At 46.3% G+C, this 26728-nt stretch overlaps 1 protein-coding gene across 7 annotated transcripts in view; it reads right to left on the reverse strand.

Moving 5' to 3' along the window:
• The window catches only part of FRMD4B (FERM domain containing 4B), a 163153-nt gene that overhangs the window by 59978 nt on the left and 76447 nt on the right, over positions 1 to 26728 (reverse strand). For 6 of the 7 annotated variants that reach the window (XM_019499738.2, XM_059716022.1, XM_059716024.1 and 3 more), the window contains 4 exons: positions 12000 to 12065; positions 10916 to 11010; positions 8218 to 8310; positions 2519 to 2603 (listed from right to left, as the gene is read on the reverse strand). In XM_019499738.2, the coding sequence (XP_019355283.1) occupies positions 2519 to 2603; positions 8218 to 8310; positions 10916 to 11010; positions 12000 to 12065 (339 nt within the window). Of the gene's footprint in view, positions 1 to 2518; positions 2604 to 8217; positions 8311 to 10915; positions 11011 to 11999; positions 12066 to 25884; positions 26050 to 26728 lie in introns of those variants that run through there. The other variant, XM_019499740.2, reaches the window with a different exon arrangement.

Here is a 26728-nt window from a genome sequence, read left to right on the forward strand (position 1 = left end):
CGCTAAGATGTTCCCTTAACCCACCTGGGGCTTGAACACCTCCGATACGCCTTTGTATCTACTCATCTGAATTTCGGGTGCTTAAAACACGAGAGTCCATCCCACAAGCATCGAAACTGCATTTTACCTACACTAGAGAGCTAGATCAGGTGCAGAGAGTAATTGCAAAGTTCCTCAAATAGGAGAAAAAAAAGCTGGAAAGTGTTAAAAGACATTGAGTCAAATTTACTTCCAAAGCAAATTCAAATGATTTCAAGTTGAGGGATATGTTTTACCTATATTTTCATGCACGCCCCTGGCTGCCTACTTTTGGGGATACAAATGCACCCTTTTGCACATGTTAGTCCCACATATTTGTTGCTTTATCTAACTCATAATGTATCTGCAGCGTGCTTTAATGAAGGTGGCTAATGGCCTTACTGCCAAATGTAGAAAACTGCATGACTTATATCTGGGGTTTAATTATAAGCACTGTAACCAGGCCATGGCCCCATTTGCCAGGTGCATCTTAAGCAACAGTCCCTGTCCTAAATAGTTTGCAAACTAACAGCGATGTGTCAAAGTGACCTGGAGGAGGCATGGTGTTGTGGCACGCGGCATAGCCAGGAGCATCTCTGAACACAAAGAACCAGACTCCAAACCCCATTATCAATCCAACCTTGCTTTCTAGGTGGGATTCTGGGGTAAGGTTTCATCAGGCTGCCATCCCAATGCCGATACAGGTGCTTTGCAGGGCTGTGCTATTGTCTTCAGTCTACAGAAACTCGTCCAGACAACTTTTGACTCTAAGCCAAACTGTACAAATCAGCCTTATTAGCAGCAAAGATAAAGCTATAACTGCCGTGCTGTCTGGGCTGCGCTAGCATTAACAAGCGCGGCTAACAGGCAACTGGCCTGCTCTGATTTTTTAAATTGAAACTTTAATTAAAGATCTAGATACAAAAGACATTTCTTTGCTCCAGGTTCATTTTCATTTCACGGGCTCACAATGACAAGCAACACTGCCTGAGCAAAGGGCTGTCTGCTTTTGCTGCAGCTCCTTAATATCTCACCGCTGCCCTGTGATTTTCTTTCACAGAGATCCAGTTTCTAGGTAAAACTCCCTTTCCCTGTGCCTCCTACAGAAACTGTACACTAGGGGAAACTCTCTTTTCTTCTCTTGGCAGCTGTGCTGTGCAAAAGCTGGCAACTGGCATCTTCAACACCGATACCAATTAAAGCACACACCTACCAGTCGGGAAAGCACTCTCACAACTTCTCATGAGTCCCAAAGGACCAGAGTAAAATAAGTGGTTGTGCTTATTCCAGCACTGTGCATTCTCAGCAGTTCATTTCCATCCCATGCAGCTATGCTCCCTGAATAATCATATTTATCTGGGCCAATGTAGGTCATCCCCACTGGCTGGATGACATGTATGTTTATACAGTAAGTGTTTTTTCCTCATCTTTTACACTGTGTACTGTCTATACATAAACACGCACACACCCACATGCCCACACACACGCTTACCCTTAATCCAACGTTTGGGCATGGGACTACTAGCATTTTAGAGCCTCCTGGTGAGGTCTTGATGGTTGTAATATCCTTCATGTCCTGTGGTTAACTAAATCAGCTCCATTTTGGTGGGTTTTTTGTGTCTAGTTAAACTGTTTCAGTGTTTCCTGAAACTGTTAATACCAACTGCCAAGATGCTTATTTGAGACAACCAGCATTGACCATGAGACTCTCCTGCTATTGAACTCAGCTGGGATTAGGGGAACAAAGTTCACTGAAATGTGGCTGCTACAACGGTAAAGGTTTGGCAAAGGTTAGGACCCCCTTGGCTCGTTTGATCGGCTCCTACAGGGCTCATTTAAGCATGTGGGAGATTTGAAGTACAGAAGCATTTAAATAAACATATTTTTCCTATGTGAATGCTTGAATGGACTATGAACACAGTGGGCATGTCTACACATGCACTTTAATGCGCATTAACTTATTTTAATGTGCATTCAAGTCACAAAAAACCTTGCTCTTCAGCTAATGCACATTAAAATAGGCTAATGCACATTCTTCTAGTACCTCACAATTGCGGGACTAGATTTAATGTGCATTACCTAAAACACATTAATGAACATGTGGACACACCCAGTATTAACCTCCTAACTACAGCTGAATCAAAGAGGACGGTATTTATTACTACGTGTCCAGGAAGCTTTAAGTATGATGTCAATTAGGGTTGGGGCCTAGCCCCAAAATTATGGCCTTGTTTTCAAACAGCTCACAAATGTATCTGGAGCTGGGATTTGGGTTCAGCCCCTTTGAGAAACAGAAGGTCTTAGAGAGATGGATGAGGACACCATCATCTTCCTTCCCTCCGCTCATCTTCCTGAAGTTCAGGAGTCCTCAGATATGAAGTCTTTGTTATAATTTCGACATGTGCATTCAGGAATGGCTCATTTCTGTCTAGGTGATGGGCTCTAACAGTGGGACATGCACCAGAATGAGAAAAAGGATCAAAAAGTATTTGTGCCTCACCTTGTGCACACAGGACTTTGCATTCAGAAAAAAGAGCTCTACCGTGGTTTTGTCCTTCAGAAACGATATGCTTTCAATGTAAAACCTGAGGGGAAAAAAGAACAAGACAGCGTTACTTTCTTCAGAGGGCTTCACTCTCCTCCCAAGGCATCCTGATTTCCTCCCTATCTTATTCCTGGCACTACAGACGGTTTAGAGGAATTATGACTTATTGCATTTAATTTCCTGCTTTTTAGTGGGAGTCAAGCAGAAAGACGGGAGTGCAGGATGACGAAACCCCCTGTTAAACTGATAAGAGCGATCCACGGCTTTTCGGGTCTCAGGACAACCTCGGCAGATCTCAAAGAGGCAAGTCATCCCCTTGCGCAGACAAGCACCATGGACCGGGGAAAGGTAACAAATGCTATGATACAATTCCACCAAGCCAGTGCGAGATCCACCTCCCAAGAGGGATTAATGCTAGCTAGCATGGAAAGCTGGCAGATGCACAACTTTGGACCACGCGGCATCCAAAAACTTGTGAACTATAAGGAGAACAAACCATTAGCATAGGCTGCCTAGGGAGGTGGCACAATCTCTTTCAGTGGGGGGTTTCTAATAAGAGACAATCATCTGTCAGGTCTGGTCTAGGTATTAACTTGATCCTGCCTCAGGGCAAGGGCAAAGAGAAGATGGCATGTCCTTCTGGCTCTAATTTCCATTATTCTAGGTCTCTAGATTGCATACGAGCTTGAGTTGCAGCACCTGGACTCGGAGGAATTTGCCAGAGTGCCTGCATCCACGCACAGCCCTAGGCTCCCACTCCTTTCTGAAAATGTCTGGGGTTTCCCTTAACACCGGGGGTTATCTGGAGGGACAGCTATTAGCCCTGGGCTGGGGGGAAGGAAGCACTCAGGCTACTTCCATGTCCTTCCTCAGCTACATTGTGCCAGGCTGTGGTTGCATTAGGCTCCTTCCCTGCACAGGAGGCAAAGAGAGCCCTCCATATCTCTGAGAAGTTAATGTAAACAGCCATGTTGTGCAATTCAGATGGAGATTACTCCAGTCAAGGCCTGAGGTTCAGTCTGCATGTTCTCAGCATGAGGAGTGCCCAAGTTGATTACCGTCTGTGCTGGAGTCCAGCTGCCAGAACCCAAGGGCAGAGGCCTGCTTGTTTAGCCTGACCTCCCACTAAGCATCAGCTGCGTGGTGAGCCCTGGCCTCATTCCAGCCTTGCACATGCAGCCTTCCCTCAACATGCAGCACTTCTTTGCTAATGAGCCACCTCTCCCCGGGTGGGGATGCTCCTCGTCCCTAGTCTTTAAGGAGCCCCTTCCTGCATGATTAACTCTAGCAGGTGCAAGTGCATGGGCTTGCAGTGAGCCCACGCTGTTCAGCTCCAGGGTGCTGCATGACATCGGGACTCAAAAGCAAAGGAGTTGCTTTCCAATTTGCATGGATTCATGCCTGTGATATTCGGGGCTGATTTGCTAGCGGGCGTGCTTGCGTTCCTTTCTCCTTGACGGGGGGTCAAACAACCACCCCATCTTCTTACAAACCCCTCCTTACATCACCCTTCTTTTTGAATGTCTTTCTGCGATGGTGTCTCCTCTACCTCACCATTGTGGGAAGGCCCCATTGCCCATCCTATGCCATCGAGCGCCCGCTGCTGGGTGGGAACAGTATCGCTACCCTCTGAGCTCCCCTTCAGCCTATCTCCCCATCAGTCCTCCCCATAGGAAGCTGGTTTTTGATGAGGAAGGAGGATCTTGATTGCTGTTCCAACACCACCTATATTTGTAATTAAAACCTGCCAGAAAAGAACAGCTACTCTATGTGCTAATGAAAGCTGCAGAGACCAGACAACACAGCAAATCCTGTGCTGTCAGACACCCATCCTAAATCTGTCCCCTCTCTCCTTTGGTCCGTTTGGAGGAAAAACCAACTTCCAGCCCCGCAGTGTGAGCCCCGTCTGGGTCGAAACAGGTGGGGAGCACAGCCCTCAACCCGATCTCAGCACTGCTGGTGTCTGCAATAACTTCATTTGGTTCAGAGGAGTTAGTCTGGCACCACTGAGAGGAGCACTGAGACCCCAGCAAAGAGTTTGCGCTAAGCAAGTCAAGACTTCAGCTGCCGAGATGCCAAATGTCCTCGCCATCCACTGAAGCCAGAAGCCTTTCACATCGCACACCTCTCCATGGACTGCAGCAGACCTCCCGCTGAGCCAGGCCAGCTGGAAAGGGGAATCTGACCCCCTGTCTCCTTGGAGAACCGAGGATAACCGGGCACCATGTAGGAACAGACCCTTGGGTTGCAACTTGCTGGCTCAAAGCTTCCATGCCACTTGCAAAAAAACCCATGGACTTGTCTACCCCTTCAAAAATCCTGAAAGCAGATTACAACATACACATGACACAACCAGAGCAGCTCACCAGGAGGTGATACACAGGCAGTACCTTTGCAGCAAGGGCAGGCATCACTGAAAAGCGATGCAACCCTGTGCTCTCACCCATCCAGCTGCAATCTCTCGTGGGATTTAGGAGCAGGATGCTGTGGGAAGTCGTTCTCCTCCCCCACTTGTTTTATTTCTTCTCCAGTACGTGGAGTACATCCTTATCACCACAACATGCGCAGGGAACACCAGACCACAGAGATAAGGATGTTCAGAGGATGACGGGCAAGTTTGGCCAGACAATAAAGGGCGTTCTGGTGTTGTTTCCTAAACTGTCTCCACTCTAAAGAGAGTTATACATTTATAATTTATAAACTAGGCAGGTTATACCTATAAATGATTGCCTCTGGTACAGGAATCCTCCAGGGATTCTTGAATTTACTGCTAACTTAAAAAAAGAATTAACCAAAATTTAAAGGAATGAGCTAGCATTTGTGTTTCATTACTCCAATGCAAATGTTCTGAACTTGGCTTCGCAAACCCCAGGAGAGTGGTAATTAGGTGTCAGGGGTCGCCCTGACTTTCCCATATTGCTAACGGGAAAGGGTCGATTACAGTATGGAAACGGGTTGGAAACTGCTTGATGCAGTCTATTTCTAAGAATGATTGTTCACAGCACCGGGCTGTTATACACACTATAAATCACACCTGGAAGACTATGAAACAAGGTTGTCTTTTAATGATTGGAGCTGGTGAAAAAGGAAGTGCAAGTCAGGTAAGAAATACACTTTTTCCCCCATGAAACTTAAATTTTCATCAGAAAATAAATATCACTTCTCCATGGAAAAGAAAAACCAAGGCTTCCATGCTTTCCTGTATTCTGCTAGAAAAAAAGAAGCTGTTTGGAAATCAAGTGGGATATTTTCTTTATAGTAACTAAACCAACATCTCATGGCACCTACAAGTGTTATAGATGCTTCAAAGACGAGCTGAGAACTCAAACTAAACGCCGGGCATGACACAAGTGGGACAAAAGCCCAGAAGCAGGGAGGATGCTAATTCCACTTATAAAGAATTAAGGGGAAAGGATCAGGTTTATTCATGATCTCCTTAATGCCTGCCTAGTAACAGAAACTCCTGTTTCTGCATTTTGGAAATGACACTTCCTCCTATTTTAAAATGCTGATTTTTTTTTTTAAGAAAGATAATGTCTACATCTGACTCTAAGATGCTTATCTGAACCAAACCGGTGAGGAATTAAACCAGCAGGAAGCAGCATTTCCATTCTGGTCACAGACCGAAAGCCGGTCTGGTCACAGACAAAAAGCGTTATGCCCGGCAGGAGAAGCTCACTCCCATTGCCACACCGTGCCCAGGCCGCTCCACGAAGCAGTGTGCACACAGCGCTTGTTTGCAGCATTTAGCCTGTGTGCATCTGGATTTAATTAAAGAACAGACTATGACAGGGCACATATGCTGGTGAGAGATAAGTGCGTGTGAGCTCACCACTCGAGGCATGCGCCACCGTGCAAAAAAGCCTCAGAGGTGCTCACTTATCTGAACAGAGGAGGCAAAATTTATTTTTTGCAGATTTTAAAGAGCTGGCTGAGGACACAGAGAAGTCTGCAAGAGATAATCATCTCCACATCCTCCTCTTGCTGCTTTCCAAAGGGCTTTTCATTCACTACCTACTCCCTCTTCTTCACATTGATTTGGACTCTCATACCCCTGAAATGCAAGCTCCACCCGATGTGGCATGGTTTAAATTAGCATCCACAAGCTACTTCTCTCTCAAGCCAGCTCCTGCTGCATTACTCTTTAATGCATCCAAGGGACACTCCTGAACCTAAGGGGGACCATATCCCCAGCCAAGAAGCACACAGGGCAGCAAAAAAACCTGCATGTGACATGGGTGATCTTATGGCACTGGGCCGGAGAGACCTCTGCGGTGAGTCGGGACAACAGAGCTTTGTCAGGACCTTGCTCAGGGGAGACTTCTGTGTCATGGCAAAGCCCTGTTAAAGATGACCTTTATATCTCAGAGCAGAATGGGCAAGACAAGGGATGTGGCCAGTTTGCTGCCCAAATACAAGACAGGGTTTTTCCTCACTGCCGTGCGAGAGGGACTCAGACTCAATATACTGAGTGAGCCTTATTTCCTGCCCTAGAGACTGCAATAAATGTATTTAGAGGGTCACTGTCAACGGGGGAGGAAGAAAAGGGGAAACCACAAAAAAGGCTAACAAGACTGAAGTTGTGTATATTCGGGGAAAACAAGATCAGGCTTGTTCAAACAGCTGCTCACCATAAGGTGGACACGGGACCTAGTAGCCCATGCCACAGGAAACACGTTCTCAGAGTGCCTTGCAGACAATTAAATGCACCGCTCATGAGCTTTCCCTCTCGCTTGCTCCGTCGGCCTCTTGGCAGGGGGCAAGCAAAACTGGGGAGCATCTGAACTCCAACGCCTCCGGGCTTGGAGCTTGCATGTAGGATGCTGCCACGGTCTTGGGAGTACCCAAAGCCTGAGGTTGAAAAGGCTGGGAGGTAGGATACTTGCTGGCGGGAACGCCCCGCAGACTTGAACGATTGAGCCCTGCTCAGTCGACAGTATTCAGAGCGGATTTGGCCCGAGACATAAAATTTCAAAGAAGCCTACTGAAAGCTTGCCTCGTGCTAGCGCAGGAGAGTTGAAAAGGGAAATGCTCACCTGAATTCTACGTACCAGGCTTGCTCTACACTTAACAGCCTTGTCAGCACAGCTCTTCACTTAATAACAGGTGGAAAAAATAAATCAAATCCTAACCAATACAGCTAAGCTCAACAAAGGCAGTGCCAGTAGCCAAAACCAGTCCGTTTGCCAGTACTGCCTACTCCGTTCAGGGACTTCTTTTAAGTTAGACCAGGAAAAAAATTCTTCTTCGCTCAAGGATCTGCCTCTTGACACAAGGTAGATAGACCCTAAGTAGGGAACTAAATAGGATTATTAGAACTGAGCACGGTTTAAATAATCAAAGTTATTACTAGTAACTTGGGCAAGAATTTCTTCAAATATAGGGCTTTTTCAAACTGAGCAAGTTCTGTTTATAATCATTATTCTATATAATACAAAACGGCTTAGATACACAACAGCAACAAAACCCTATAAAAATGTCATCTCAGAGCTAAATCCAATGGGTTACTACAGTTAGCTAGGAGTTTGCTGTCTTCTAAAAAAAACCAACCAATATGGCTGTGGATAAATTAGTATTTAGTCTTTTTAAACACAAAGCTGTGGTCATCACTCTACCAAAGTGACAGTATGGCCATCTGGATAAGAGGTACTCACCGAACTGCGAAGGACAGAGCTGCTGGGCCTGGCTTCTTGGGCAAGTCATGATCCAGAACTCGATGATCTAACTGCAGCCAGATATTCTGACCTCTGCGGGAATAAACAGGAGAGGAACGGGTTGTACTGTAAATCAGGAAGGGCAAATACAGAGACAAGGTTCCTTTCATTGCTTGTATGTACTCAAATTGGCCCTTTGTTTAAAAAAGCTGGTGAAACAAAAGAGGAGGAAGAGCTAAGCAATTAATTCCAACCCCACCAAAGGCAGTGGCCAAAACTCAAGTCTCCAATGGGCATGGTATTTGGTGGAGTGCCTCTTTTTTTACCATAAATTTCAGATTCTGACCCCATTCAGGACTGGGAAAACCCATGGACGCCTTCACTGTGCCGCTGTAACAAAGATCATCCAAACGAACATGTCTTACAAACCTTGAATGTGGTTAATTAGTTAGACCCCACTGACTTCATTCAGAGGAGATGGCCTTTAACAAAAGAGCAGGTGAGGCTCCTAGGGGTCGAGCACAAGGATTAGGTGCAGTGAAATGGCACAGCTCTCTGCTCTCCCATCTTGGATGGACTATTTATACCACCTGCCTCCAACTGGCAGAAGTCCTGCTCGTGATGATTGCCCACTCAGATCTAGTACAAGTTCCTGATTCAGAACGCAGCTTTTTATTGCTAACTTAGCGAGGCGAGTGCGTAAGAAGTCTCTCTTTGCTGTTCAACTTTGCCATTGCAACCTAGAAGAAACGACCCTTTCTGTCGCATGCACCAATTTTGGATCACAATCAGCAACAGATCCGGAGCTATAGTCTGTCTTGCACGTTGCCTACAGCAGGAATCAAGTCTGACATATTAGTGCTATCTAAGACAGCGATTCTCAACTGGGGTGTTATCCAAGACAGTGATTCTCAACCCGGATACTATGGGTTGCCTTGAGATCCTTTCAGGGGTGTCACAGAGGGCCACACAATGGTAGCACTGTTAGGTGTGCAGACAAGATCCACAAAATCAACCTAGAGATTTCAAATAGTGTTAAAAGCATTCTGACTTGTTTTGTTCTTCCTTCTTCCTTGCCGCAGAAGAATTGCTCTAGTATTTTTCTGCAGTCAAAAATCAAGTGAAGATTAAGAGCTGGCATTTTCCAAGGGGGGCCTTGAGTCTAACAAGTTTGAGAACCACTGATCTTAGAGAAAACCTCCAGGTTTGAAGAGCATGACTGCCCTCCAGAGGCAACAAACTCAGTCTCCAAATATGAGGTATGTACGGAGAAGAGCCAGGGGCCTTATTGAGCAGTCATTTTAAAAGTCTCTGGGATCTGCCTATGTTTTTTTCCACCAAGTTGCCAGCAGCTCTTATGTAACACTGGGGCAGTGCTTTCAGGTGGAAATGCCGCTAACCAAGAAGTATTCTCGTGGCAGTTCTGCTGGAAAAAATAAAAAGCCAAGTGTAAACAGCATCTTGAAGGTATTTATAGAAGCAGCGCTAGGAGAAAAACACTTTCCGAGCCACGGAAAGGAGAGGTACGTGGCAAAAATATTTTAAGAAGACAGTCCCTAGGAGGACTGTTGTCACTCCAACACATGCGCCCATTACAGAGTCGGGAACAACTGTGCGGCCCAGCAGTAATACCCAACCATGACCGATTTCTAGCAGGCGTTCTCCACTGCTCCCCAAAAATCCCGAGAGTGGGTCCCTCTCTAGAGATGGGCTGAAGCACAGCTTTGTATGAGAGTTAAATCTTGAGATTAAGAGGCTTCACACTCCTAGAGACTTTATATACGATCACCTAAAGTAACTGGGGGCATGGTGGAAAGAATGGGCAGCCTCCTGGAGAAGGTATGGACTCTCATCCCTGTAATACAGATATAATATTATAACAAGGGTCAACACCCACTAGCTACTGTTGTAAACCTCCATCCCTTCTGTGCTATGCTTCCCTTGTCTGTCAGTCCCAGAAGCTGTGACACGGATGTGTTAGAAATGCTTGTAGGGGTGCATATTGCACTGCAATATGTGCGGTGCCGTGCGCTGAAATGTGCAGAATAAGCAACATGCTCATGGACGTCGGATGTGTGGGTTTGCTAGCAACTGGATAAGGGAGAGGAGTCCACAAACTTAAAAAACAGAGGCTACCTTTGTAGCCTTTCTAGTAGCCTGCAAAGGAGCCTTCGACTTCTATCAAAACGAGAAAGGCAGTGAAATTGGGACTTGATTACTGCGTCTTCTAGCTTTACACTTCTCTGTGGTTACAATGGCCAGGATTAAAGGCTTGTTTATAATGGGGCTGAAGCCAGAAAAGACCAAATGTTATAACTGATTCATGCTGAAGACGCATGCAAATTCTTGCAACTTTTCCCCCACCGAAACACAGAGAGGCCTTGCGCGAGTGTGCTCACGTTGGGAGGGACGAATACTGACTCAAACTTTTCCACCTTGGCACAGAAACAGGAAAAAAGGAGGGGGAACAAAAAGGAAAAGCAACTGCCCTCTTGTTTTGTCCTGGCATATTACCTCTGCTCAGCTTGGGCACTGTTTCTAGGAGAGAGGAAAATCTCTTTAAAAAAAAGCAGTCACCTTTACCTCACTGTGGTTTAGCCTACAGTCCAATTTAGAGTCTGTATGGGACATACCGGGCCTTTTCCTCCCCCCTCCATAACCATAACCAAGGACAAAAAATCCATATGGAGATACTTACGTGTCATCTATAAACGTTATCCCAAAATACTCCTTTTCTTTGAGGTTGAAATGTGATGCCACCAGATCCAGTAACTCTCGAGACAGAAGTTTGGGCTATGGGGAGAAGCGTCATTGTGTTACATGCAATTCAGCCTTATTATTAACTAAACAGCTTTCACTCTGTGCATTACCTTACAGGGATACCACCAGGTAGCGTAAAGGCTTGTACTGCTATATAATAATCCCACAACAGCTCCAGACACCAGGTTACCTCTCAGAGGTGCATACATTTAGAGGCACACAGTAGCTACATCAACTAAAGGATGGGAGAGCAGAAGGACTAAATGCTTGGGTAGCAGAGGCCATCAAGGTCTTTAACCTACAAGTCCAGCTGAGATGCCTAATGAGAAGAAGGGAAGCAGCAGGGGCTGGTCAGGGTACACACTGATTCAGGCTTTTCTTGAACCGTGTGACAAAAAGGAATTGATGAGATAGAAGAACATTTAGGAAAAAAACGTAGGACCCCCTTCCCACCCCCAGAACCAGGCCCTTTATTTGGACCATGAGAAGATGCAGTCCACTTTAAAGCAGACCCTGAGATATAGGACTCTTCTTTCCGATTGAAATGACAAGTAAAAAACCCAAGGTATCGTGTAACAAAATATTCAGTGAAAACACATACGTTTAAAAGACCATTTAAAAGTTTGCGCACCCAATTGCACTCATGAGATGGTGAACAGACCCATTTTGTGCCACTATATCCAAGCCAAATAGCATTATTAAAGCAAAAAAACAAATAGCAAAGAAGTCAGATTGAGATTTTAAAATGTCGTTCCGTTTTACCAGTGAGTAACAAAGAAGGCATGGGGTAAACCTCCAGCTGTGCCCAAGTGATTTAAGAACAGAAGTTACAAGCGACTTGCATGCTTGGAAGGAAACAGGGATTTGGAGCCTAAATCATGTTTGAAAATGGGGCTTTGTTTAGAAAGCATTATTAAGGGATATTAAGATAAAGAAGCCAGCAAACCCCCCACCTCTGACTATGCCCCCGTAGGTTGGGGGACCAATGCCCTCAATGCATAGCCCCCAAAGAGAGCCTTTACCTGAACCAGCAGCTCCAAGGTCCTGTCATCAAGGAGCTGCACCTGGCAGTGTCTGCCTTCTGTCATCTGCGAGAAAAGGAGCACATTGTGAGTGACATACTGGAAGAAAGCTTGTCTTGGTTTTGCAGAAGGGCTAGCAGCACCAACTCATGACAAGGCTTCTCCCTGTCCCTACAACAGAGCTGCACTGGAGCAAGCGTTAATCTGCCTTGATAACTGAATGGACTCTGCATACAAAGGGGAAACTCCTCCAGCTCGCATGGACTCCAAGCATTAATTAAGAGTGCTTAACAGCTCTCAGAAGCAGATGAAAATTACACAAAAGGTCTTGAGAGCAGCAGTACAGTCATCACTTAATTTGGCCTGTGACCATGAACCACATAACCTCTGCATTCAAGTGGGCTTCTCAATGGGCTCATCCTCCAGTGGTGGCAGAGAAGGCTCAGGACAAGCAAGTCCCCTAGATTTTATACCTTGACACCTGGTTACAACTTGGGAGGACACCAGGGTTTTAGCCCCGATTTCCTCTTTTGATAAGCAAGGCGGAGAAAATGATGAAGGCAACGCTCTGCCTGAGTTTTGTGACCTGGGGCTTGCTCAGGGTTATGCAATGAGCTCAGACTCATTATCCTTCTATTAGCCTGAATGAAATTTGGTCCCCTCGGTTCCAATTTTATGACAGGCTTGTCGATCAAAAGCTATTTCGGTGTCTTTAAAAGGAGAACGGTTCAGAAACCAATTTACATTCAGTCCATTGAAATCTATTGCTGTTCCATGAAAGCTTTTACATTATTTAAAAACTGCTATTCTGGGCCCTTCCAACTCTGGGAAGGGGACCGACTTCAAGGCCCTCCAAGAATGCAATCAGTGAAGGAAACCTGGCTTTTCTTTGGAGGGCATGAGAATAAAAATAACTCGTTTTCCTGATGGCAGAGTGCATCTTGTAGGCTATAAATATGCAGCTCTAAATAGAGGCTGAGGGTGGCTTTCTAAGATAGGGGTTCCCAAATGAATTAGGCATTATAAACACAGTGGTCTTCTTCTTATCAAGAGTGACCAATCTTTCTACAGACAATGGCACAGAGAGGGCCAAATCCTTAGCATCTGGAAATTGGGACAATTCTACTCAAGCCAGTGAAACAACATCGGTTTACACCAACCGAAGATCTACCAGCTGAGACGTTGGGAAGGAGTTGGCTCAGGCCACATGTAACACGGCAAGTGACTTAATTGAGAAAGCTCTAGAAAATCCACAAGATAGAAAGAGACAGAGCTTTAAATATATAAGGTAGCGTTCACACCCAAATGCCAGCATAAAGCAATGCAATCCCTTTATATTGCTCCAGCGATCATAAAAAAAAAACAAACACCAAAAAAAAATCACAATCCTTACTGAAACAATTTTATTGGCATAAAAACGACATGTAGACCAGATTACCGTTCCCCTTCACAGAACATCTTGCAATGCTACAAGTGCCAGGAAGAGCTAGATACATTCATTAATGTGCTTTAGGCAATGAGCATTAAATCTAGTACCTCCATTGTGAGGTATTAGACAAATGTGCATTAGCTTATTTTAAAGAACGTTAGGTGTTTTTGTGACACATTAAAATAGGCTAATGCGCATTAAAGCCCACATGTAGACACACCCACTGCCTCACAAAGACCCAGCTTGTGGCTACTACTAGCAGTGGAAGACAACCTTTAAATCCCACCGGCCACCCTTTGGTTTTGCAGGTAACGGTCCAGAGGTCTAGTTCTGGCTTCCAACACATTGTGCGTGTCTTCTTCTTCGGCAATGCCTCGCAGTCGAGGATGATGGTCTTCCATGATTATAGCTGTGTATGTGATTTATGTCTCAACTGAATGCATTGTCTGGAGCCCTTCAATCCATTATGATCTGATCACAGATCCACTTGTTACTGAAGGTCTGCCAGCGTGACACCCTTAGATGAGCCACTTCATCAGCTTCAAGGTGGTACTTTTTTCTGCTTCTGACATACTGTTGCCCTTCCTGCAAGGTGCCCGATCCAATACGGTTTTTAAGTCATGCCCCCATTTGTTGTGCTGAGATAGCGCAGGGCCTGCCGTGGCAGAACTGCTGGTCGCGTTAGCTTCCTCCCACCAAAATCACATTAATCACTTCTGAGAGCTGTAATGGTCTCATTTATCTATTGTTAAGTTTAAAAAAAAAACCCTTTCCATTATAAAAACACACATACATAAACATTGTACTAAGGAAAAAGGAGGATTGCCTACAAGATTAAAGTCTCCAAGACGTACCATCCATAACCGGCGCGTCTATTGAGCCATACAGCAGACTCTCAAAGCGTTTATTAAGTAATTAAAGCTTCAGGACGCCCATGGAGATAGAGAAGTTAGTATTATTCTCAGTTTTATAGATTGAAAACACTCTGGCACAGAGCTGAAGAGCCTAATTTCCAGAAGTCTGAGCACTTCCTTCCCTGTTTCCTATCACTAGGAGCTGTCGATACGCAGCTTTTGGGGGAGAGGAGTAAAGAAAAAAAATCAAGCCCTAAGTATAGCATGCAAGATCACACAGGAGAGATGCAGAGCTACCAGACAGGGCTTCCTTCCACCCAGGGATATGTTCCAAATGTTGTTAAAAATAGTTACAGATACCTATCTACGCTGTCGTCCTTCCAGCATGCCATTTATTATGAATTAAACTGGTGATGACCTGGCAATAGATATAATACTTGAGGTTCAAGGAAGCTTATCTCAGAAATGAAATAGTGACTTCCCAGAGTGCTGGAAAGCTGAATCCAGAAGTTAAGAATGGGAACAAGAACAGTACAAGAGCATTCAGTGATAAGATGTGCTAAGCTATGATTGCTTTGGCATGTATATTAGCTCAGCTGGGATAGACCTGGGCCAGCTCACTAGGTCCCCAATCGGGCAGGCTGCTCTGTTTGGGAGTGAAGAGCATGTGTCTGCACTCACCCAGAGCAGCCTGCAGGATCAAAGCAAGGATCTGCAGTCTTCTGTGCAAAGCAAAAAAAGCAGGAGAGAACAACTGAGCCCTCGAGGAGCCAAACAGCTGCTGCAAATCCCTGTCCCTGCAAAAGCCTTACACTACATACCAATGCTCTGCAATGGGGTAGGACAGGAGACATCGTCCTCTCCATCCAGAAGAGGACTTCAAGAAGGCAGAGCAGAGTCGCTCAAAAGGTAGGGGACCAGGGGTCTCTGTGGGCATGTCTTTGGACACCTGCAATCCCCTCACCCCCAGATTTAGCTTGTGAAGGGAATCTGTTTATCTGGGGACTCTACACAGTCCTTCCTTTGCACTTCTTGCAGGCCAAGACCTCAAGCCCACCCTCCTCGCGTGCCCACCAGATTCTCATTCTCACACTATTTCTGAATATCAAGCGAACTGATTTCTAAAATGGACCTTGTCCACCCCAGAAGATGACCCAAACGGATCCTTTTACCCAGTACTATAGTGAGCAATTCTCTCAATGCTGTGGGTTGGTTGCTCTAGCCAGGAAGGACCTGACTTCTTGCTATGCATGCCATGACCTGAATGCCAGGAAGGGAAAAAAATGGAGGTTCCCAGCCTCCAGTTCACTCCAGATCCCCAAATGAGACCCTTCTGGCTTTGCAGATTGTCTCACTCTTGTCTCACTCATTGCAAGGGCATGACAAGAGGTCCATTATCTGAAAAGTCAAACATAGATGAATAACTCAGGTTTGTCACTTTGGGTATGGAAGGGCACACAACCAGTGTTGCCGGCATGCATCCGACATATAGACGGTGCGATCGATGGAGACTCACAACCACGGCAGGCCAACACACGACGGGCAGGGACTGGACCGGTGGATGCAGGACGATGCATGCTTGCAGTTTACAACCTTGGTCACAGAGACAACAGATTAGGAGGCTGCTGCTATGGGGCAGGTCGGTGGCTCAGGAGAAGAGTTTTGCCTCCCACTCCCACGCTGCCGTGCATGTGCGGGGGAGTGATAGGACAGCGATTCCCTATTATTTTAGGCACTTATAGATACAGAGAAGACTGTCTGTCTCCCAAATGATCTACCAACATCTCTATGTTCACAAGAAAGACAACGGGTCCTAGCTTAAAAGGGGCTGCCTTTAGCTCAAGGCCCAAAGCCCTGTGTTTTTGGACCTGGTGAGCAAGGGGACTGGTACAGACTCCCCAGTGACACGCGTGTACTTTAGCAATAGGAGCACACTGATTTATTACAACTATTGCCTCAAGCTGCCTGTGAAAGAACCACGTAAAACCTTGCAAATCTAAACGCTGCGAGTCCTCCTCAAAAAGCCCATCAGCTCTGAGGTCCGCTGCAGTGACCTTTTCATCTTCTGCTCCATATGGCTTGCTAATTCAAAAGTGACTGATGGAGCATTGATCTGCGGGAATCTGGCACAAGAGGAATTTATGCTGCCCTGGAAAAGTTAAGGCACAGGTATTAATAAGCAGCCTGGAGACCTCTACTCAGCTATGTCTTTCAGCTCAATCCAGCTAGGCATTTTCTTTGTGCCCTGTGCACCGAGGAAATAAATTACGTTAGTTAGAGTTTTTTCACCTGTATCTACCCAAGTTTGTCTAGTCTGGCAGGCAATGATTTCAATGACAGGGGGGAAACAGTGTCCATTTCCTAGAAAATGGTTAAGAAAACGGAGAGGCTGAAAGCCTGTTTTCAATCCCATCTCCTGGAGGAAATCAGACAACCAAAACGAAACAAAAAGAAGTGGAACAAAACGTAACCCGTACCCCAGCTAGCAACAACGCCAAACCGAGAGCATCAGAGATACCGCATACCCTTGTCTTCCCAAATTGTCTACAAACCTCTTTTCTCTCTGCACAGAGATACGCTGCTCCAAAGTGGAGGGAGGGAAAGGAGAGGGGAAATGATTGCCCAATGCAACGCTTACAGCAGCTCTGCAGCATTTTAGCATACAGACTAGCAATTCCAGCGGGCTTTGTGTAAGCAGGCGATTTGCTCAGATGCTCAATGAGAAGAGAGGGCATCGGAAGAGCAGGCCTACGTACATAACCCGCTCTGAATTGGTGCATGTATAAGGGAAAAAAACACACTGCCCGGCAAGGATGAACTCCCTGGTTTTACACTTTCAGAGGGGGTCTCATCCCAGAGAGCAAGGGCCGTATTCAGTTCCCAGTAACTGAAGTCAATTCTTAATTTCTTCAGTAAAATCGCTCTGGATTTCCCCTCCAAAGCGTTCACATCTGGCCGGTTTCTACATGGACATTTAGAGGATGAAAAGGGAGGAAACAAGGACGGTCGTTCCCCGACCCGACTCCTGAGCTACCACTGCAGAATTTTCCACGTCGAGTCGAAGAGCCAGATTTTGCACCGCTTCAGCGGGTTTTAAATAGCAAGAAGCCCATTTTTTAGGCACATAAAATATTATTTCCTATAATACTCTGCTCCCTCGGGTTTGTTTGGAGTAAAAGCTGCAGGATATTTATGCTGTTCCTAGCTAGGAGCAACATCCTTTCTATTGGAAACCAGTTGTTACGCGCAATATTTTTAGACACCACTGTGTCATCGTGTTAAAAAAAATGGGCACAAACATATTTAGGTCCTGTGTAAACAGGAAGCCGCACAAACACTTAAGTGGAAAAAAAAGCTGACAAAATAACACGTCTCATGCAACACGGCTTTATAAGAGGGTTCAAGTTCAAAATTAAACCGAAGGCGCTATGCTGCTCTAAGCCAAAGACGGCATCTCTGCACGCTGGACAAATTACAGACAGCCACGCTATGGTTTAGCTAGCCATATTGGTCACTGCTGCAGATTTTCATGGCTTTTTTTGTTTTACAATGATACGCTGCAAGCATCAGGCCTTACAATGACAAGTAAGGAAGGGGAAAAAAAAAAAAAAGACTAAAAATACTTTGGTGGGGAAAGGACTATTTTAAATAAGCTTCACATGATTTTGGGCCAAAATTGGCAGCTGTTTGGTGACGGTCACAATACCTGGGCTGTGCACACACATTGCATCTGCTGTCATGCGGGACCGACTTCATTGGTGACTCAAACCACAGGGAAGTCGCAGTGAGGAAGCTCCCCCCGCTCTTCCTTTCCTCTCCACCATGCTTCCATATGCAGGGAAAATTCCCAGTCAAGTCCCTTTATTTTTTTTCCAGAAAAAGCCCAGAGAAAATTTAAGAATGATTGACCTCGTTTCCTTGTTTCTTCCTTCTCCCCCATGAGCATCTTCCAGGCTGTGTCTGCACTGCACGGTGCAAGTCCATGCTAATACCTGAACTAGCACCGAACAAGCTGAAAGGTGCTGGAAGTAGTAGGTCCTTATTAGCGCAGTGATATACCATGCAGAGCCATGAGCTTGGAAAAAATACCATACTAAAACCACTATCTTGCTTCTGCTACCCAAGCTGACACCTTCAGAGCTAGCTCAGGCATCTTTGCTTGGCACTGTGAGGGGTTAAACTAAGAAAAAGCCCTAAAGACTATATTGGATGTATGATAGAGAGAGACTAGATAGATACATACTGCAGACTGATAAAAGAGGGACCCTTTTTACTCAACAAATAGTACAGGCTGCAAACCATGCAATATTAAGCAGGAAAAAATGTCCTGCGGAATGCCATTATAGCATGCATTGCTAATAGCCCAATTTATTCTGGAGCCACTAGTAGTCACAGCCTTCAGTAACACACCATCCGCACAGGCTAATGTAGTCAGAATAACGAAGAGAGCCTGCAGGGATAAAAAGCGCTATTACCTTTAATGGACACTGGGCACAGGGTGGGTAGGAGGTACGTGTTAACCCATTTCACAGATAGAAAAACAAAGGACGAGGGATTTGCTCAGGTTTCCACAGGAAGAGAGACTACATGTCTTGATTCTCCGCTGTAAGTTTTAAATCCAAAAGGCTGTCCTCAAAGGAACCAGGAGACCAAACCCTGGTGGGATCAAATGCTGGGCTCAAGCAAATGAGGAATTACTCTGAATTCCCACCTGAACTTGAGGCGAGTTGCACAGGCAGAAACCCACACAAGGAAAGGGGATACTAAGATTCCCAAATTCTGTCCCATCACTCGGGATGGATTTCAAAGCTTAACTCGGAAGCCCATAAACTAGTACCAGATTTCCATCAGAGTTCATTAGGACTCTTACCCCAGTCCCCCATCACAAACACAACTAGATTCAGGTCCTTAGGTGGTGCAAGATCAGTGTAAAGCCATTTATATCAGTGAAACAAGCCTATTTCCAGCCTGTAGCAAAGCAATGATGGAGGGCAGGGAGGAAGAAGGGAATAAAAATGCAACCATCTAAAAAAATACAGAGCTCCCAAACTGGGCACAGCCCAGGAAGCGAAAGCAGTGGCTGGCCCCAATTGAAGGAAGAGGCATGGGTGTCGCTGGAAGGAAAATGAGCAATGGAGAAATCAGTCTGCCTCACAATTTTTATGTTATCTTATAAAGAAGTACAGACCTCAGGGTGTCCCACCCTGGAGGGAATCGTACCAAGCTTTTTATATCATGCCAGAGGAAGCCAAAAGTGCTCGCTGAAAAACAAGCACTTGATTTTAATGGCTGGGCTGCAGAAACCGCAGCAGTTTCCCCACAGGTCTCTAAAAACACCTTGTGCCGCACCTGCTTGCAAACACACACTATATGCACGTGCATTCGCTCCCCTCTAAGGGGGCAACGGTCTAGTGTTTAGGGGCAAATTCCTGTGTGCACACAGAGGTGACCATCATTCAAAAGGCAGCCGGTGACGCATACGGACTGCCTCCTCGAGTGCTGGGTTTTACAGGGGCCAGGAGCCCTCGCCACTGCTTTTGGGATTGTGCAGGCTTCCTTTCCTTTAAAGAAAGGTTGGCTCCCCGCTGCAGTCGGATGCCCGCCAGGAGGCTGTCCCTGTGTCGTGCTGGTCCTAAGGCACAGCTGTAGCGTGGGGATGTGGAGAGGGATGTTGGGGGACATCTCTCTTAACCAGTCCTTCTAGACTCTTTACTACCCTGCAAAACATGTGTCGGGGTGGGCTAAGGTGCAGATATGCACCTTAGGTGCAGAGGTGCAATGCCAAAGATATACCGAACGACTGATGGACAGGTGAGGCACAATAGTTCAGAGAAGCCTTTTCTCTTTCCTTCGCTGCCTACATCCCTCGCTGTCTGGGCTCTGTCTTCTGCAACCTTTGAAGCTTTATCTCAGCCCAGATGCCATCCCATCCCTTTGCTCCCTGGGACAGAGGATTAAGCGGAGAACGACCCTCAGCTGGTGACTCTCAGTGCCGTGCAGACCTCTGCAACACAAGTCATACCCTAGGAGAAACGACTCCGAGAAGCAGAGATCCAAATCCATCCTTGCCCACAGTCTGGAGATACTCCAGCCCTGGCTTTCCCTTGTCCCCCTCTTCCCCACGGTGCCTCTGGCAAATGGTTTCCATCGGCAGATCCCACTCCCACAGAACTCAATGGCAAGACTTCAGTTGACTTAATGGAGCAGAACCAAAACCATAGCTCCGGCATGGCTCTCCCTCTTCACATGGCTGCAGTCGGAAAAGAAACCTTGGCTGAAGTCCTGGACCCAATCAAGCCAATGAGGGTTTTCCCCATTACTTGTGATGGAGCCAGGATTTCCTCCTTAATTGTCCCTTTTCATCTGGATGCTTACTGTAAAAGCCACGTATCTGCTTAGTATTAAATGGTTATTTGCAAGGCAGCACAGTGACTATTCCTCCTCCTCTGACTACTACAACAAAGGTTTCTTGCTAGATTGCTTGCACCAAGCAATCACTGCCATTACTTGACTTTACACACTTCATTTTATGCTCATCTTTACCAAAGAACACATTAGACTAGAAAATGAGGGGTGGAAGGGACCTCAGGGGGTCACATCTAGTCCAACCCCCTGCTCCAAGCAGGACCAGCCCCAACTACAGCATCCCAGCCAAAGTTTGGTCTAGCTGGGTCTTAAAAACCTCCAAGGATGGAGATTCCCGCACCTCTCTGGGTAGCCTGTGCCAGTGTTTTACTACCCTCCTCATGATAAAGTTTTTCCTACTATCTCTTCTAAACTTCCCTTGCTACAACTCGAGACCATCGCTTCATGTTCTGCATTTACTGACTGCACTCAGTGTTAACACTACAGAAAAAGTGGCACGACAGTTGCAATGCCGAAGAATCAAATGCAAATTTATTACATAGATTTCATAGACATTAGGGCTGGAAAGGACCTGGGAAGATCATCGAGTCCAGCCCCCTGCCCCAGTGTCAGAAATAGCGTTCCCCTCCTTTTTCTCCCCTCACCCCCCAACCCCAGGACACCTGACTGCAGGCTCCCAAGAGTCATTTGTCTTCAGCAGTTTCAGAGGAGAAGATTAGCAAAAGAAAACCCCAAACCATTGCTAATTTAGCACTTTTCTCTGCCCTCCCCCCCCATTTTATCTTATCTATTTGAGGCCCATCTTCAAAACGATAATAATAATTGGAGCAGGAGAGCTGTTTTCACTTGAGGACAGCCTGGGGAGGAGTTACTTCCATGCTGATGGGTACAAATGCCCCTCCACCGACCATTTCCATAGTAGTCTTGGGTATGTTAAATTTGGCTGAGTCTTAACAACAGACATGGACTGGAATTGGAGGGATAAAAGCTCTCTGGGTAGTGTGGAAGCTGCCCAAAATAGTTCTTTGGTACTGAAGTCTTAAAAAAAACCCCCAACCCATAGACTTGGCTCTTACATGTTCAGCAGACTTTCCTATAAACCCCACCAGCTGAGCTAGTAAAATGCTGGCAAGACACCAACCCAAAGCATTCTCCCTCACTGCAGGCAACTGCAATTATTCGGGGCCAAGTGCCAACAGATTTTAGGTACAACTCTCCTTTTTACTGTTTCTTCTATTCCCAATGCATTCAACGGTTCAGAGAACTGTGAATGTAAGCACAACTTTCAGCTCTCTCTGGTTGGTTGCTGGTTCATCCTAAGCAGCTCGATGCAAAACCCCGACGAAGTCGACAGAACGCTTTCCTAAAATTAGCTTGAGCTTTCCGAAAAAAAATCCTGTCATGCTTACATTCGAAGGCCATTAAAACAGCTCTTTAAAGGCAAGCCAACTGCGATGAAAAAACCCCCAAACAAATCAAACGACAGATCTCCCAAAGTCACAAACCCTACACAATGGCAAATTAGGGATGCAGTGCGTTTGTTGCCAAAAAGCTAATATGTATTCAGGAGAGATGATGCCGCTATGCCTGTGATTTATGGAAAAAACAACCTAAGGAGATATCACAGCTTGGCTGTGCTAGCTCTTGCTCCAGCCATGCAGCATAGTGCATACATACCCACCCCATATAGTTATGCCAGTGCTGCTGATGCTTTGCAGACATCCTCCATCGGGTACCTGTGTGCCTGCAAAGAGGTATATGCATCTGTACATAGGGCTGCTGCGTGTCTAGGAGCTTGCAGGGGAAGACACAGAGAGATGCATGTACTTCAGCAGGAGTGCCCCATTAACCCTCTACTGCTCATCACACAAGCAGCATTCATTCTCCAGGCTCACCTAAGGTCCTGAAGGACTCTTATCTTGCTGAGAGCCTTATCAGCAAATGCCAAAATCCTCCTATCTGATTGAACAAGGAAAAAGTCAGCTTCTTTTCCCTGCAGCACCAGTCCTTTATTTTTCAACAATAAAAAGGTTCCCTTGAAATTCAGCCCGGGAAACATTTCACAATACCATTTGTTAGTACACTAAGGTCCCTGTTACCAGCACGTTTTACCGTTTTACTGTTCTGACAAACCTAGGACTTGACACGGTATAAAAACCCAATAGCAAAACAGGACGCACACATGTGAGGAGGTCTCAAAATGCCGCAATTCATGCCAAAATTGCGAAAATTAATAGGAAGCAATCAGTGCAAATCCACAATAAATACTGAGTCAATGAAATACTTGATAGAACATCTGCTTTCCTTGGCAGGAACACAGCTCATAAATTAGTGCCTGTTAGATGCATGCTTATCACATGCAATGCTGGCACGCGTAGTAATTGCATAGTTACCATGCAAGGACTCAGGGTAATGTTTGCTCCAAATGAAATCTCCTGGGAGCTCATGGAAAATCTCACAAAATCTGATGACTCTCGTTACAGCCGAGGCCACTGTAGCAAAGGCAGCGTCAGCCCGGTCAGGGGCAGCGTGCTGAATACAAGGAATATGACAGCTTCTCTCGAGCGTTCATATGGACACAACACATCAGAGGATGAGCCAGCTCTACAGCGTGGCACCAAAACCAAAAGATGAGCAAGCTGATCTGGCTGTGCCACTGACTCATCTCACCTTGGGCAGATCACTTAACCTCACTGATGTACATTTGCCCAGCTGCAAAACGGAGCAAATGATATTTGCCGTGTTTTGTAAAGCACTTCAGAGACCTGTGGATGAAAAAGCACCCCAGCCCTAGGTGCTCAAAATAACGCCTGCTCTGGTTTTTGGAAACGCACTGCTGGATGATGACTGTTTCCGGCACTTCCTGTTTTATCCTAAATTAGACCCTTTAAAACGCGGGGAACCTTTTTCTCCCTCCTTCTGTCTTTTTGGAAGCAGATTTAATTCCTCTTGCTTTCAGTGGGCATTGCCCAGACCTAACTTGGTTACCTTCAATGTTAGTCCTGACTCCTGTTACCTGTCAGGAGCTAAAGAGATCATACGCAGCAGTCACTCATAAGCAGGGATCCTGGTTTTCTCTGATAAAAAAAAAAAATCCCCACTTTTTGGATTTAAAAAAGTAACCCCAAACTACATTTCTCTGTGATTAAAATGAAACACCGCTAGTACAGAGATATAGATTGTGGCGTTTCATTTTAATCATGGGAAAATGTGGATTTGGGGTTACTTTTAATCCAAAAAATGGGGATTTTTTTTTTTTTTTTTGAATCAGAGAGAACCAGGATCTCTGCTCATAAGACATGTGAAGGCTGCCGTAGTTTGCAGCCATCTGCGTCACACTGGAGAGACCCCAGCACGTCCCCGTTACATTCACCGTACAAAATCTCCCCTGGTTCCTGTAACGGGGACATGCTCTTTTGCCATGTGTGCCTCATTTTATTGCGGCTACAAACTCACTTCCCTGTATTGCTGTTTCACCAGCCTTGAGCATCCGCGTGGTTTCCCTGCACTCCCCGCTGGGCTTGAACGCAGCTAGAAAAGCCGTCTCACCGCACCGGCGCACGGTTGCCCGACGGTACTCAGCTGCGGTCCCGAGCTGCCTCCCTCCGAGCTGAGGTTGTTAAGTTGGGAAAACAACTGTACGCTTCCTAGAAACAGTCTAATGATCTACTGCAAATGGACATGGACGCTGCTCCGTGACGTGAGCAGTCACACAAATAGAGATTTTCTCAGACGGGAGCTTCCTTCTGGCCTGAGAAAACCCAACATCCTTCTCCCATCCATCCCCTCCTGGATCCCTGAGGCCGTTTCCTCCTGTGGATGGCTTTCCACGCATCCCAAGACAGTCCCCTTGCACTTTCTTCGAGGCATCTCGTGCTTTCTCAGCTCATGAAGCCTTTCTGCAAAGGAAAGGCTCCTGAGGTCCTGCAGCAGTTGCTCGAAGCCCACCTCATCCCCCTTTTCCAGCAGGTTTCCTGCATCTTCTCTCCGCTTTTTAGCGACTCCATACACGCAGCCTGCTTCTCTCCATAACAGCCTTCCCTGGTCACACCGTCTCATTTCCTTCCTCTCCCCAACCCCAACTCCCCTTCCTTCCCTACTGTTGATCATAGTATCATAGTAGCTACGGTCAGGAGGGACCTGAACAGATCATCTAGCCTGACCCCCCTGCCACTCTTTCCAAAGTCAACTCTTTCCAAAGTCTCTCTCTTTTTCCCTGTCCTTCAAACCCTGCTTCCCTTCTCACCTAGCCTCCATGCTAGCCTACATTTTGCAGCTTCCCTCTTTCTCATCTCAGGAAATCTCAATGCCGATCTGGAATAGATATTAAGTAAGCAGGGAGAGCGGTGGGTTATGCCAGCAGTCTACCTGGACAGGCTTTAATTGCAGGAGGGGAGTGCAAAAACCCTTCCAGAAGACGAAAAACTTTAGCTGCATAATCCGTTATCTAACATCCGCCTCAAAAGGCGCTTTGAGGACAGCGAGGCTTGATGACACATGTATTGGGAGGCATTTAAATGGCTTTGACAGAATTGGACTTTCCGTGCTGCTTTCTTGAAGCAAAACAAGAGCTTCCAATCAAAAAAGATCGTTCTGAAAGGCTGCTAATGAGCTCCATGTGCGCGGCTGCATCTTCAGTGCCAGCCAGCCCTTTCCTGATTTATCGGGGACAGAGGAGTACAGATCTTACTGATGAGTAACACGGCAACACGTGGAAAAGTCCCATTCACTGTAGGAATTCTGCATCCGGAGTTTAAATCATATTTCAAAGCAGTCTCTTGCCATTAAAAAAAAGAGACAAACCTGCAAATGCAGCTTCTCCGACATCAAAAAATTGTAGCTCCAATCTCCAGCTGCAGCAGCAAAAGATACCAGAATCCAGCTTAGATTTAGCACTTGCATAAAGCATCCAAGACAGCCGTTATAACAAAGACAGGAAATGCCGAGGGTAAACAAACAACCAGCATCCTCCAGGCAGGAGGATTGAAGATGCAAATAAAGTTCCAAAAACCCTTGGTCTTTAGTAAAAGATCAGACAAAAAGAAGGCAGTCGGTACCGTGAAGCCCCCTTCCCCTCCCCGAGCAAGCCCACTTTGTTCTCTATTGTTTTCGCGCTCTCCTTCCCTCTGTAACTGCAGAGCTGGGTTGTGCACGTAAGTCAGGACTCAGAACAACAGCAACCACCACCGTTATCTGCAGCTGGTAAGCATTAAAAAATATAAAGATATTCTCTTACCTCCAAGCCCCGCGCTCTGGGTGTTTGAAAGGATGGGAGAAACCCTAGAGGCACAGAGCCGAGAACGCGTGCACCGAGCCTTCGGATGTTTCTGTAAATATGAGCGAGTGGAAGTGGGGAGACACGGTCCCTGGCTTCTTCCGTTGCCATATAATCTCAAGGAAATGACCTTACTGTTTTGTGCTTTGATTACAGATTCAGAAACAAAAGCCCTTCCAGCATGAATCAGGGGACGCAAGATGTTGAAGGTTGATAAATGGAAGTGTGGCAGGGGAGGAGGGGAAGAAAGAAAACACACACACAAAAAATCAGTCTTCATTGTATTTGAATTCACATGCATCCTTTTCTGAGACCGTCGTCCAGGGAATACAAAGCTGGCACCCCCCCCAAAGCCAATGAAGAAAGGGCTGGCCCAGTGGCTTTTGTGGATGAAGTTTGATCCAGGCCACTGTCCCCACACATTCATTTGGCCCACTCACTTCTACTCTCTCCCAAGCCTCACAGCACAGAAAGGAGGGCCAGTACAAGCCACTGAAACTTAGCTTCAAGCCAGCCCCATGATCTGGGCCTAAATTTGTGCTCCAAGCTGCGATATCCCAGCATCTGCCCTGCCATGCAGCAGACATGGTCTGTAGTGCTGGCTCCAGCCTCGTACTCCCTGATCCAGCAGCAGAGAGAAAAAGCAAAACCCTGTGCATCCAGCAATGAGACTGGGAAGAAATGGGGATCACTAGCCAACCTGGAGCCATAGACATCCTGCTGCTGATGTGCACACCTGCTGGTGTCTGAAAGGCACGCACAGGCTGATGCCAGGACCCCCAGGGCTTTTAAAGCTGTCGGTCTA

This window comes from Alligator mississippiensis, chromosome 12 (genome assembly GCF_030867095.1).
Source record: "Alligator mississippiensis isolate rAllMis1 chromosome 12, rAllMis1, whole genome shotgun sequence".
NCBI classification, from domain to species: domain Eukaryota; kingdom Metazoa; phylum Chordata; order Crocodylia; family Alligatoridae; genus Alligator; species Alligator mississippiensis.